The sequence below is a fragment of the Amblyomma mixtum genome, chromosome 3 (assembly GCF_055824585.1).
Source record: "Amblyomma mixtum isolate Tamu chromosome 3, ASM5582458v1, whole genome shotgun sequence".
NCBI lineage: Eukaryota > Metazoa > Arthropoda > Arachnida > Ixodida > Ixodidae > Amblyomma > Amblyomma mixtum.
Genome location: NC_143014.1, coordinates 184,239,309 through 184,253,138, shown reverse-complemented (window position 1 = coordinate 184,253,138; position 13,830 = coordinate 184,239,309). Strand labels below are relative to the sequence as shown.

Below are 13,830 nucleotides of genomic sequence, written 5' to 3'. Positions count from 1 at the left end.
TTATTTACCCTGCCAAGTAAGCTGTTAAAATAAGCCTGTTTTGCATTTCGAAGAAAGCGCGTCACGAAATTTCTGTACTTTTTAAAATTAGCGAGGTCTGCTGGGTTCCTATTTTTTATGAATTGCGCATACATGGACGTCTTCTTACGGATCATAGCAAGGCATTCGGCCGTAATCCAAGGCTTCCGTACTTTTTTAGGTTTTTTAACATTTTTAATTTTGAAGCAATCCCTGTAAACGCGTTTGAAAATATCGAGGAAAATATCGTATGCCTCATTTGCTTGGCGAGATTCGAACACGGCGTCCCAGTTTGTTAAAGAAATTTGAGTCCGAAAATTATCAAGCGCATTAGGAGATATGTCCTCAACTGTGAACGTTTCTAGAATAGCTTTTCTTTTATTCTGAGTATTAGCATTCCAAAACATATATATTGGCAAGTGGTCGCTTATACTAGTCGCAATAACACCAGCCTTTATATCGTCTATGTAACTTTGGGTGATGAACATATCTACTAGTGATTCTGATTCTACTGTGATGCGTGTTGGCTCTGTAATGAAGTTCTTGAAGTCGTGTGACTCAAGGAGTAATGTGAAACCCTGTGATGCCGTACTATGTTTAAGGAGATTAATATTTAGGTCACCACCTATAACTAGTTTTGATTGGTTGCTATTGACAAAAGAGAACATGTTTTTTTTTTCATGTCATTCGTGCTTTTCATGGAAGTCTTTGTATAGTGCGATAGTAGTTATCATTTTGATGCCCTGGACAACGTGTTGGTCCCAATTCGATAGCACGCCTTGATTCCCCCCTGGTGGGATTTTACCTGGTATGTGTATAAAAGTGCGGGTTCAATTTTTGCTCAAATAAAAGTTGGAAGTTCAGCGCTCTTTACCTTCTTCTCCTTCTTCTTCTTGTGTGGTGTTCGCGCTGCTGATACATATACATATACACATAAATACGCCAGCTCAGGTCTATGAACAGCTTCCTTCGCGACAGTTGCTGGATTTTCCCGTCAGTTATTCAATAAAACGAGCTAGCCCCCGTTTAAAACAGTACTTGTGCTTAATGTAGGAGCCGCTAGGAGCGCTAGCTGCTATGTCTACCGGAAAGTTAATTACGCATTTGCCTCCGAAAGTAAAGTCAAGCGTATTCCAGCATTAAAAGGATGCCGCCGGAATCCTGTGCGACATGGTTTTGCTTTACGCGGTATCGCAACCTCAGGAAGAAGTAAACTGTAATACAAAATGTTTCTTTCGAATGTGTTTTTCCCTGCGACCGAAACTGTCAATGGCTTAAAGTAGCCGAATAATTGCACTAATATTCCTGTTCTATTCTGTGCGACAGCCGCTGCGTTGACGCAGTGGTTATATATGGTGCTCGGCTGCTGACCCGAAACCCAATAAACCAAACGTCATAGGTGCACGCCTGTGCGCATAATATCGCGTGGCGTCTACTCACATCTCAGTTCTGGTTGCACCGCTGTTGGAATTAGAAATGAGCGTCGGTCGGGGTCCTGACCCGATGCGCTAGCACAAACTGAGACAACGAGTAAAAGCGACCGCAGCGAAAGAGGGTTTCAGAGACACTTCCAACCTGGACTGCTTTTTTCACCTGGCGCTGTCAAGCGCTCCCTGTGCGTTGTTTAATTCGCTATATAAGCTGCCGCTGCGCGCATCTGCCGCGAGCGCGTTGGAATTGGTAGCGCCCGGTGCACACAGCTGTCCTGTGAGCAATATGGCTACAGCGCACAGGTTGGAAATAATTTAAATACTGTAGTTGGAGCAAGGTGTGTGTCAAAAAGAAAATCTCGAAAGAAAACAAAACATGAGTCCGAAAATGACGGAAGCTTGGGTATCGCGAAGGGGCGCGTACGAAGGGGCGTCTTCGTAATATCGTGAAAAAATGTGAAAGAAGGAGCCTGGTTGCTTGTGTTCTTTTTGTACTCTGCTGATATCGGTTCTTTGGCTTCTCTTCCTCTCTGCTTGGACGCTTGACTTGCCGTCCCGAAGGCGTCAAGCAGCGCCTGTTTACCCCACATTAACGCTGACATGAGGCACAGAGGTCTAGCCAGATCTTGTGTACAAACTCGGGATAAGCAAAAGATACTTTCTCCCTGCCTCTCTGGCTTCATGAGCAATGCGTTCGCTTCTGCTGATCGCAGGAAGCCCGTCGCCGGAGTGGTCTGCCTGGTCTTCGTCGCAGTGGGCGCCTGCGTCGCCGTGGGCGTCCAGCACTACCTCAACGCCTTCGAGCCCCTGCCGTACACGCACATATCTGACATTGAGTGAGTGGCACGGTTCATTCACCTGGCAGGACGCACGTGAGACTTAGTACGGGTAGCAGGGGTGAGCCGTCGCGCACCGACGTGCAAACTGTACGCGGCTGAGACGCCAGCTGTTCGCACGTGTCCGACCTTTGCGTTTCCGGTTGCCGCGGTGATACCATGTGATACTGCGTACATTGCCTGCAACGAGCTCTGTGTTAGCTGACTGCTTCTTCTGGGCGTTTAACTTCACAGTAAAAAGCAAATTAAATGAGTATCATCATCAGCAGCAGCCTGACTAAGTCTACTGCAGGACAAAGCCCTCTCCCATATCTCTCTAATTACCCCTGTCCTGTGCCAATTGCGGCCACCCTCTCCCCGCAAACTTCTTAATCTCATCCGCCCACCTAACTTTCTGCGCCCCCTGCTACGCTGGCCTTCTCTCGGTAGGTATCCCGTCCGTTGCGCTACAGACTTCAAAGGAGTATTACACTAATTTCTGGCTTGCGTGTTTTCTTCTTTCAAATGATGTTTGGGGCATTAATATACATGGATCACCCCGCAGTATTCCCCTACGACCACTAAATAATGTATAATTTAATTAATTCTTTATGATGTTTCGGTTTCATCAACCGACCGATGGTTGGGACGTATAAGGTGTTCAAAACTTGAGGCATGAAAAACTGCGATATAGTCACAGATACGTAGTTTTAACTCACTACTACGCTTAAGCCACGCTGCTTGCAGAGCCGGAATGACAACGACCGCCGTATCAGCTGTTGAGTGGTACGTTATATTGCGTTTTTTTGTTTTTTTCACGCATGCCCACGTGGCCTAAAAGCACCTTACACGTCACAGCCACCGTTCGGACGACGAAACCGAAACAGCGTGATAGAGGAATTTCAGTTATAAATTACTTAGCGGTCTTAGGCGAATACCGCGCGGAGGAATTATTACAGGCAAGAAAACATGCAGCTAAAATTAGATGCATGTCTATAGTCATTCTAAAACCTAGAGTGGCTTTGTTTCTTCGCGGCATCTTTTCATTCCAGCTGCATGAACTTCCAAGAACTTCTAAGCATCGTCATATTGATTAGGCTTACAATGGTCTAAAGTTCGCCGCACGAGCTCTTCTCGGTCCGAGTTACTCGATGTAGCAGCAATACCATTTCCGTGAGCGCGGCGATAGTGACGGATTGGTCATCGGAGCTGCGGGAAAAATGTTCTGCGGCACAAGTCGTACCGCGCGGCCGGAAGCCATTTATGTCACGTGAAACGCGTCACGGGATCTCGTCTGGCCACGTTACTTCGACCTTCACATGAGTGTTTTTTTATGCTTTACCTGGGGAGAAGTGCGCAGCAAGTTCGCCAGAGTACGATCTCATCAAAGTGGTGACAACTAACGCTCTATTTCAGACTAATGCGGGTGCGCTGTCGACCGAAACTTGAGCCACTTCTGTAAACAACTTGGCTGTTGTGCGAGCCCTTAGGCTTATGACGGTTGGGCATCTGAAATGGGGTGATATTTGGCCAACGGGGCCTTCTACTGAATACACAACTGCATGGCTATTGTCAAATCACTCGCAACCGCGGTTTCAATATAAAGATTTTGAGGGCAGTTTTTGTTGACTACGTGGAGGCAACAGTTCTGAACTGTCAGTGGCGCAGTGCTCGATCGACTCCGTGGCGTTTTGTATTGCTAATTCTCATACTAGAAGGTCTGAGTGTGGCCCACGCATGATCGTCAGAAGTTGTTATGTTGTCATTTTTTTTTTTAAGAGGGAGACACTCCGGCTGTAGCAGGAATTTATTGCAGATAATAAGCTCGGGCTTGCACTGGTTTACATTCACGTTGCTACCATGCTGCTGTTGTCACACTGGGCTTGTGTGAGCGCAGACCTGTCTACAGATGCTGGACCTCATTACAAGAACGCTGGCTCGTTGAGGTTTCCACCCGCGGCGGTGAACCCTACTTCATTCAAATAATATTTCCACGATGAACGTATATCATTGAAACAACACGTAGAAAAGGAGGAGACAGTCCTGTCCTCGCCTTTATACGTGTTGTTTTAAAGCTGAGTTCGTCTTTCAGATATTAATTCTTACAGACTGGCCCCCCCAGTCTACGAATTTAGGATTCAAATAATTCCGAAGCACATTGTTTTAATTTTCCGCATATGGCACGGTGTGGAGCTGCTCCAGATTGCATTTTGTAGTAAACTCGCCTATGGAACAAACTGATTTAAAGGCTGAAATGTAATCTCATTAGCATGTCACATTTTCTTGAGACAAGTGCCCCAGTTCATGGTTTATACTGCGGGGAGTACAACGGAAAATAAGTGGAAGCATTGCTCCGTAGTCCCGGCGTACCATATGCACAAGAGGCCAAATAGTTAACAGCTAAATTATCTTTAGGTGAGCTAATATTTGGCCCACGCGGGCAAGTTTTTTAGTCATAGAGATAAGACTATGAAGTGTAGATAGCCATGCCTCATTTTTCACTCTATATTGCGATGTGTAGTTTCTACGGGAAGCTGTCGGCTAAATCACTCATAGTACAGACAGCAATTCAGACTGCTAGTCAGTCTTAACTGCAGATAGTGCATGCGTTTGAGTTTCAGTTTAATGGGGGTTTTTGCTGCTTCGGACGCGCGTATTATTATCATCATTAGCTAGAAAACACTTGCGAGTTGGTACTTCGTAATTATCGAATAGTATTTTTTGATTACTTGTGAACACGTCCTGCCAGCGCCACCTCTTTAAACAGCCTCCGTCCGAAACTTCTGGCGGTTCGATCAAAGGTTATTTATGTGTAGTTCCGTACCTTTTCTTGAAATCGGCAGCAGCCCGTTAACCTATGTACGGCACAAATGAAGCTACGGCTCACACGTTTCTCCTTTCATCGATCGGTGACTGTTATGATTTTTTTTGCAGTCTCTTCTTCAAAGGCCATGCAGCCATGTATTTGTGGCCGACAGGCCACCTGACCTGCTTCGTGGCCGGAGTCCTTGTGGCTTTCTGCTTTCACAGGTACAGCCATGTCAGGTTTGGAAAGGTACGCACTTGGTCTGTCTTTATAGTTTTGGAGCAAAATACATAAAACGTGCTTGTTCTGTATAGTTACATTCCCGCACCTGTACCAATATTTATTTTAAACTCTTCGCTTGCTGTGCGGGGGACATCTTCGGAACGCATAAAATACTTTGGTTATTTGCATTGAGGATGCAATGTACTGTATCGACGCATGTTTGCTCATGCTCCGTCCTCAAATAATATACATCATTAAGGGGCCCTTAACAGGCGATGAATGTTGAATAGAATTCGAAAAATAAAACACTGAGAAGCGCAGTACCGGTGTTTTCACGTCCGTCGAAGTCGCGTGAAGCTGTGGCAAAAACGGCTTCGATGAACCACCATCATTTTTGCCTGCCATGACCGCATGCAAGAAGGCCTACAAACGACGTTCTTCGTTCCCCAGGTCACGTACGCCGTGTGCTGGCTGCTAAGCGTAGCTGGGGGTCTCGCAGTGGTGTACTTTGTCTTCGACTGGAACCTACGCGGAGCGTACGTGCAAGCCTGGGCCTCCACATACGCCGGCCTGCACAGGCTTGTCTGGGCGACGGCCGTCTGCTGGGTCGCGTTCGTCTGCGCCACCGGACAGGCCGGTGCGTCTCTGTTCAAATCCATTTTCTAGGCCTCGATCGGCGTGTACATTACGCGCAGATTGTCTGAACAACAGTCGCGTGACGGAACTACGCTTTTATGTGCAGCGCTCGTGAACCGGCTGCTCTCGCTGGACGTCTTTGTGCCTCTGAGTCGGCTAACGTACTGCGGGTACCTGGTGAAGATGCTCGTTATCTCTACGAGGCTGGTCACACTGCGGCATTCGGTGTACTACACGCAATGGTCCATGGTTGGTATCTTCTTTTTCCCAGCTAGTTAGGCGTTGTAGTTCGTTTTCGATCACTCGTGTGAAATACACTCCGCGAGCATCCATCTGTCTCGCCGTGGCACTGTATGCACTTTTATATGTCTTTATATCTCATTGGTTTGGCGGTGGTTTTGTGTGCATGCTTCTGTACACGTGTGTGTCCGAGCGTGTGTATTTATATAGGGTCAGTAAAATGGCCATTGCAGACAGCTGTCGAACATCTCAGCTTGTGTAACCAAAGGTGATAGAGAAACACTCATTACAATGATAGTAATCGTTAGTGGAAAGCCTAACACTTGTGGCCATTGTGGCTCCTAATGATTCGTTCTCTGCAGGTGCGGGACTACCTGGGCCACACAGTGCTTATCTCCATGTTCGCGTACCTGATGTACCTTCTGTGCGAGTGCCCCACCGTCAAGCTGAGCAAGATGGCCCTGAACGGTCTCAAGCGCGCCTTCAGCCGAGGTGGTAAAAAGGGTTCTCAAGACTCGCTCAATCAGAACTGCTGCCGCCTGTAAGGCTGCCTTGCTAACTGAGTGCGTCTAGAAGCATGGCTCTCAGTTTTGGACGCAGGCCCCTGCCCTCGAGCGGTGGGTTTTCTCGATTCTGCACTCGGCACAGTCAGCTGCTCTGTATGCAGTATATTTCATGTAAATCGTGAAACACGTCCACCAATGTTACGGCGTAAGCTCAAACAAGACACTCGACTCAAGTCACTCGACCCCTGTATCATTGTGCGCGCATCTGCGCGCCTTCCACAAGAAGGCGCCGACCGACAAGATCGATATTGCGCTACGAAAGCGGCCATATGCTGAACAAAGCTTCCCTAGCTTCCATTCCAAGAATATCATTGTGGAGTAAGCCGTTGCATTGAAGAGGAGTGCTGCTGCAGCATTTATGAAGCTCAACATTGCCAATGCTCTAAGGTGTCCAAATTCTGCATGAAAGACTGGACAGTGGGAGTCATAACGTGAAAGTGAGGCAGAGTGAAAAAGAAATGCCCCCAAAAAGCTGGACGACTTTTAATAAGATGGCCCGTCTAGGAGGACCTTGACAAAAACCTGTCCTCCTGATGAAACGACGGTCAGTCTTTCTCGGGCGCTTCCACTTCGTTCGGCCTTAGTTCAACGCCCTCAGAAAGACGAGCTGTAGTGGTCTCGCCACCGACCATCGACCCACAGTCGCATAAAACTCCCTTCATGGTATACGAAAATAACAATACACCATTTTACTCATCCCGGAGCACATAGGCCGCCGCGGTGGCTCAGTGGTTATGGTGCTCGGCTGCTGACCCGAAAGACGCGGGTTTGATCCCGGCCGCGGCGGTTGAATTTCTTTGGAGGAGAAATTCTAGAGGCCCGTGTACTGTGCGATGTCAGTGCACGTTAAAGAACCCCAGGTGGTCGAAATTTCCGGAGCCCTCCACTACGGCGTCTCTCATAGCCTTAGTCGCTTTGGGACGTTAAACCCCATTAAACAAACCATAAACCAAATCATCCCTGAGCCCATGCATGCTGCAACTCATTCAAAAAGGCTGCAAGCGCGAATGCATGTCACAGAACCATCTCTGCGACACATTACGCAGATGCGAGACATACACTGATCACCCCCATGGCAGTATTTATCGATCAGTAATTCGCCACGTGCACGCGCGTGGTGCAGATACACAGCAGCAGATACACAAATTAACGGATGCAATTCTGCCTACCGTACATCGCACAGACGACCAACGTTTGCGTGAATAAAAAAGAATTGAAGAAAAAAGCAGTCTACATATTTTGTGTTCGACGATTGATATCTAATGTGCCATTTGCTCGACGGCATCTCGCAAAATCTAACTGAAAGAAAACGAATTTATAGTTAACAGTGTACAGCTAGTAAAAAGCTGGTGGATAAACAGTCTCGCAGTAACAGTGAAACGTGCGCCCTGAAAAGGCAAGGCGAAAGTGAACAGCGTGCTCTCCGCAGCACCAAAGGGTAGACATGGACGAGGAAGAATAGGTAGGATAAGTAAAGAGAGCTGGGGGTATTTTGTTTCCTACCCTGTAGTGGAAGAAAATGACAAAGAATAGAGGAGACAAAAGGGTGGTAGGGTTTTATTGTATTTAAACCGAGTAGACGTGCGAAAGCATGTGTTTAGCCTTGTTGGCTCATTGTTATTCTTTGCTGGGTCGTCGGCACGTCTGGCGACGATATTAGACTCAGGTTAAGCTCTGATCGAGGTTAAGCTGATCTGATCTGTTCGCGCTACAGACGGCAGTTGACGGCAATGTGCAGTGCACAGCGCGATAGTGCGTTGCAGTTTAACAAGAGGCGTGATCGGCGATAGCATAGTGCTCTCGTGCAGCGCCGCCGTGGATTCGAAACCCGGTCACGGCAGTATTTATTTTATTCCTGCATGGGCCTTTGCTATACTAGGTTTGGCCAAGTCACCCTCAAGGTCACCCTCCCGTTGGCTACAGCTGACGCGACGCTTCTCCGAACTCACCCTAAGCTTCCGCCCATTGACTGCAGCTTGCTCGGCGCTCCTCCGAAGAAGCCTGAGCTTGCCGGAGTTACTCCGAGGCATCACGCAAAATTCTTGGTTGGGACCGTGTTATGTAGTGCTTTTGCACTAAAAGGCAAACGTACTTTGATGTTACGCCCAGCTGCCGGCAACTTCGAACCGAAAGGTATCGGGTGACAAATGAAGTAGCATGCAAAGACATGCAGTCACGAAAGAAAGTAGTTTAAAATTTTTGCTGCATTGAACTTGCATCGTCATGTCCCTCGCTTCGCTTAGCTCATATCAGCTTGGACGTCATGGATTGCAGGAGCGGTAATAAACGTATTTTAAGAAACTGAAGTCTGATGCCTCTACTTTTATTATTTTTATTTAGTTGGCGATGAACACGGGGAGTTTCTTAGAAGGGCGTGGTTGTAGGCCAGTTGGTAGGATATAATGAGGAGCAAAACCGTTGTGGTCGCCTGCCTCTGTCCCGTCCTGTTTTGCGGTTTTGCTCCTCATGACGGGGAGTTTCCCCTGTTCGTTTAGGTCTGGCGTAGCGGTTTGATTCTGTGCAAGAAATATGTGTCGCTGAAATATAATAATGATAACAATGTTTAACGTCTCAAGGCGACACACATATGGTCTATAAGGGACGCCATAGTAGAGAGCTGCAGGTTACTTTAGACCACCGAGGTTGCTTAACGTGCGCAGACAACGCACATCACATGGGCGTTCTTGCATTTCGCCTCCACCGATATGCTGCTGCCACGACCGGGATTCGATCCCGCGACCTTGGGATCAGCAACAGAACGTCAAAGCAACTGAGTCACCGTGGCTGGTGGGTCGCCGAACTCCGTAAGTGTATATGAGCTCTGAGGTAAAGAGTCTTATAGCTCGGCCGCACGTCCTGTGTAAGCTTGAATATGGCACTAAAGCTTCACTGACTTCTTCCATCACCACCCTACACCGGGCAGAATGCTGCAAACACGGCTCATGAAGTAGCGCCAAGGTGAAGCAGCCCACGAACTTGAACACAATTTAAGCGCCTTCAGCACAACTTACGCTGTGCCAACTTACACTGATTTACCTCCAGTAGAAGAAAATAAATGTGCTGAACACAGCTTCGCTAGCTGCCCCTCTGACCAGCTTGCTCCTTTTGTGGACCATTTTTCTTTTCCAATAAACGCGAAACCCGCTGACGTCTGCTCGCTGTACCTGCCACAGCATTTGGCGGCGTTTAGATGAAGCCGCGTGTCCTATAAAACCTATATGCGGACAACGAAGGACCGCGTGGCAACGGAAACAACGGCACCTGGCCGGAGTGCCACAACTCCCAGGGTTCATCGCGGTGGTGATGTCGTAGCGCAGCTGCTTGCGATATCGGTCTTTCAGCTTTCCCGAACGACCAATCATTAATTTGAAGGGAGACTGAAGCACTTTTTTTTTAGATCAGGCTGGCAGCGGCGTCCTTTAGTTTTTCATGCTGTATACTGGAATATCGCATCCAAATAAGGCAAAAACAAACTCGCATTGCCTTTTTTAGCAGAAATATGCGGCCTGTGCCGCGTAGCACACCGTGCGGCGCGCCGCCGCCCGTGATTGGACAAGAGAGGTCGTGACGACACTTTGAGGACTGGAGAAGCTGCCGATGCGAATCCGGCGCTGCGTTGAGTGCAGATCGCAGTTTTCCGTGGTGTTGTAAAAGCGAATATGGCGAATATTCTTTTACTGACCTCCAAAGAAAAGTATACTACAATTTTTTCATTCCACTTATCACCTGAAACCAAAAAAGACAGAAGCAAAAAAATTCTACCCCTAGCACAAGCACACGTCAGCGTGAAACACGCGTATGCAGACCATGCGTAAAAGGTGCCAGTACAACCTCGGCTCGTATTCTCGGAAAGGAAGGAGTGCGAACAATACTCAAGTCAATTACCACCACCGGACGCCTCCTGGCTCGCCCGAGAGAGAGTCATCCTAAAGAAAAGGCCCAAAGCGCTGTGTAGAAAAAAAAATCCTGTTCTGAGTGCCTTGCGTTGTAGGTTGGGGCAAGAAAGTATTCAAGGAAACGATGAAGCAGCACAAAGTTGATGTCAAAATGAGCGAAGCGCAGTGGCCAAGCACTGCGAGGCATGTGACCACAGGATAGTGACGCAATCATTGTGCGCTCGAAACCAAGCCCAATACGCGCACAAGGCTGCCGCTTCACTCGTGGCGCGTTCAGCAGATGCCAGAAAATATTAATCGCTCCCTCGGACACGTTCGCCCTTCTTAGATTTGCAGTTTAGATTCAGTGAAGTGGTGGCCAAGTATATGTGTGTTTAAAAGCCAAGCTAGCTGCAACTCGCCCGCTGCCACAACTTGATGAAGATACCGAATAAGGTTGCAAAACATGGTGTTTTTTTGCAAAAACTTGGTTGGCATTCATTTCTATCTTAAATTTGCATCCGAAATCAGAACGTCGAACTCTTTCATTTTAATTTCTTAGCTACGATTAAACGAGATGCAGCATATGAAGAGCTTCGATGCTTGCTTGCTTTGCTTTATTGTGCTTTGCTTTGCTTGGACACGTCGAACCGGGTATAAAATCACTAACCGAGCCTTGCTGAGCATGCCTCAGGTGGACTGGCTATCACCTAAGCTGAGGAGAACTACATATGCTTGAGCCTCTATAAGGTTTATGCAGGGGCGAAGTGAGCATGTTTCTACTTATAGAAAAGGCGCTTCTTCGGAATGGTGACACGCCTCTCATGCGCGAGAAAATCGAAGGAACTGTGTCATGGTTCAGCCGCGCCTTTTCGACAGAAATCTCCAGAGATCACATTAGGGACAAGCCCTGCATGTAGCCGCACTTACGGAAGTGCTTCGAGCAGAGTACGCTTGCTTTGGTCGACTTGAATTCGTCACAGCAGCAAGCGCTTGCGCTGCGAGCTTATGGCGGAAAACAGTGGAAGACGACACAGTCGCGGCCGTGGTTGTTCGTGGACACGAACGCAGAGTGGTACCTCGTGTTGAACATGATTCTCAAGGTCGGCTGACACGCTTTGCTCGTCACAACGCACGCAGTACGAGGAACAACGCATGCAGCACGAGAAACAACGCGCGGTGAAAGCTCGCTCGGGTGCGCCGAAGCATCCCCGGCTCCTCAACGTGACGTCACGTTGGCCGACATGGACAAGGTTTCCTTCTCCGCTGTTCTCCTCTCCTGCGCTCACGCGGGGCGCGGGAGATTTAAACATCGCAGAGCGTATTCACTGCCAATTACGCATGCTGCCGCACTCAAGAAAATGCTTTTTTTTTTATTAGAAACGCGGTGGGGTGACAGCTGTGTGTTAATGTGAATCAATTCCTGATATTTTCTTGCACATTCACTTTTACCACGCGTAAATATACTGGCATCTTTGCAGCGTGCATTTGCGTCAAAATATTGCCAGCAACCTACTTAATCTGACTGGGCACGGTGGCATTTCAGGGATGCGGTCACCTAATCCGTTCCTCTTCATTCCGCAGTTGTGGATCGGTGTGCTGTTGGCCACCGCCAGCTGCTTCGCCGGGCCGCCTGTGCATGAAAAGGAGTTCGTCATCCAGAACATCACCGCCTTTCACGTGGATCCTGTGCTTCATCCGACGCCCTGGAATTTCATGATAAGACAGTCAGCGGCTACACGCACCGATGACAGCGTGCATGTCCCAGGAGCAGCGCCACCACATCACCAGCCTATAAATGACCCACTCGGGACCGGCGCGCCCACTGGGCACGGTGGCATTTCAGGGATGCGGTCACCTAATCCGTTCCTCTTCATTCCGCAGTTGTGGATCGGTGTGCTGTTGGCCACCGCCAGCTGCTTCGCCGGGCCGCCTGTGCATGAAAAGGAGTTCGTCATCCAGAACATCACCGCCTTTCACGTGGATCCTGTGCTTCATCCGACGCCCTGGAATTTCATGATAAGACAGTCAGCGGCTACACGCACCGATGACAGCGTGCATGTCCCAGGAGCAGCGCCACCACATCACCAGCCTATAAATGACCCACTCGGGACCGGCGCGCCCACTGGGCACGGTGGCATTTCAGGGATGCGGTCACCTAATCCGTTCCTCTTCATTCCGCAGGTGAGGAAACGCTACGCAAAATGTATTCGTTCTAGTGATCCCTTTCTATTTCTGCTGCCGTGCCCACGGATATGTTGGTTCTTCTATCGAGTTGCTCTGTACTTGAAAGAATTGTTAGTGCTGGATGGTGATATTGAGACAAATCCGGGTCCCAATAATGCACAACTTTCAAAACAACTGGAAGATATAGCTGCAGACATCAAAGAGATAAAAGAAAAACGGTTGACTGACATAGAAACTAAACTGGACGCAGTATCGAGACTGGAAGCCAAAATCGTTCTCTGTCAAGACCAGCTCGAATCTATGAATCGTGTAATTCAAAACCTGGAAAACAGAATAGATGATTTGGAAAACCGCAGCCGTAGATCGAACCTAATTGTTTACGGCTTCAAAGAAGAAGAAGACGAGACTTCTGAGTCCCTGGAGCGTGATGTTAATCAAAAGATCATTCAAGACAAACTTGATCTCGCACCAGTTACCATAGAGCGCATTCATCGTTTGGGAAAACCTGCAGAGAACAAAACTAGGCCAGTTATATTCAAGCTCCTGGACTCTCGTCAAAAAACCGAAATTCTAAAGCAAGGACGTAAACTGAAAGACAGTGGTATATCGATCGGTGAAGACTTTTCCTATAAAACAAGAGACATAAGAAGAAATCTCTGGAACAGTACCAAGCCAAACCGCGATAAAGGCGACAAAGTTTCGTTAGTTTTCGACAAAATTTTTATCAACAGTCAAGCCTACGTTTGGGACTATGAAAAGAACGACAAGGTGCCTTTGCGAAAAAACTATCGTACGAAACAGACACGACCCTTAACGCCTTCAGTGGTGCAGTCAACTCCATAGATCACGCAATTATAAGCCATAAAAAGGTCTCTGCTTCTAAATACCGATTTCCCCAACATAAACGTAATAGAGGCGACAAAGGAATTGCGACAGTGACAGTGAATAAGCATCTCCGAATAATTAATGTTAACGCTCGAAGCGTCGCCAATAAAACCGAACAGCTTGAAATCCTTCTCCTACAACATGACCCTC

At 48.0% G+C, this 13,830-nt stretch overlaps 2 protein-coding genes across 2 annotated transcripts; both read left to right on the top strand.

The window, feature by feature from the left end:
• Nucleotides 1–2,129: 2,129 nt before the first annotated feature.
• Nucleotides 2,130–6,712, top strand: LOC149352971 (nose resistant to fluoxetine protein 6-like). Its single transcript, XM_089575748.1, has 5 exons — nucleotides 2,130–2,284; nucleotides 5,198–5,318; nucleotides 5,742–5,928; nucleotides 6,034–6,176; nucleotides 6,530–6,712. Exons 1-5 carry the CDS (start codon nucleotides 2,130–2,132, stop codon nucleotides 6,710–6,712), a joined length of 789 nt encoding a protein of 262 aa, XP_089431874.1.
• A 5,429-nt stretch (nucleotides 6,713–12,141) lies between these two features.
• Nucleotides 12,142–13,640, top strand: LOC149352970 (uncharacterized). Its single transcript, XM_089582172.1, has one exon. It carries the CDS (start codon nucleotides 12,157–12,159, stop codon nucleotides 13,636–13,638), a length of 1,482 nt encoding a protein of 493 aa, XP_089438298.1. The 5' UTR covers nucleotides 12,142–12,156; the 3' UTR covers nucleotides 13,639–13,640.
• The last annotated feature ends 190 nt before the right edge of the window (nucleotides 13,641–13,830 follow it).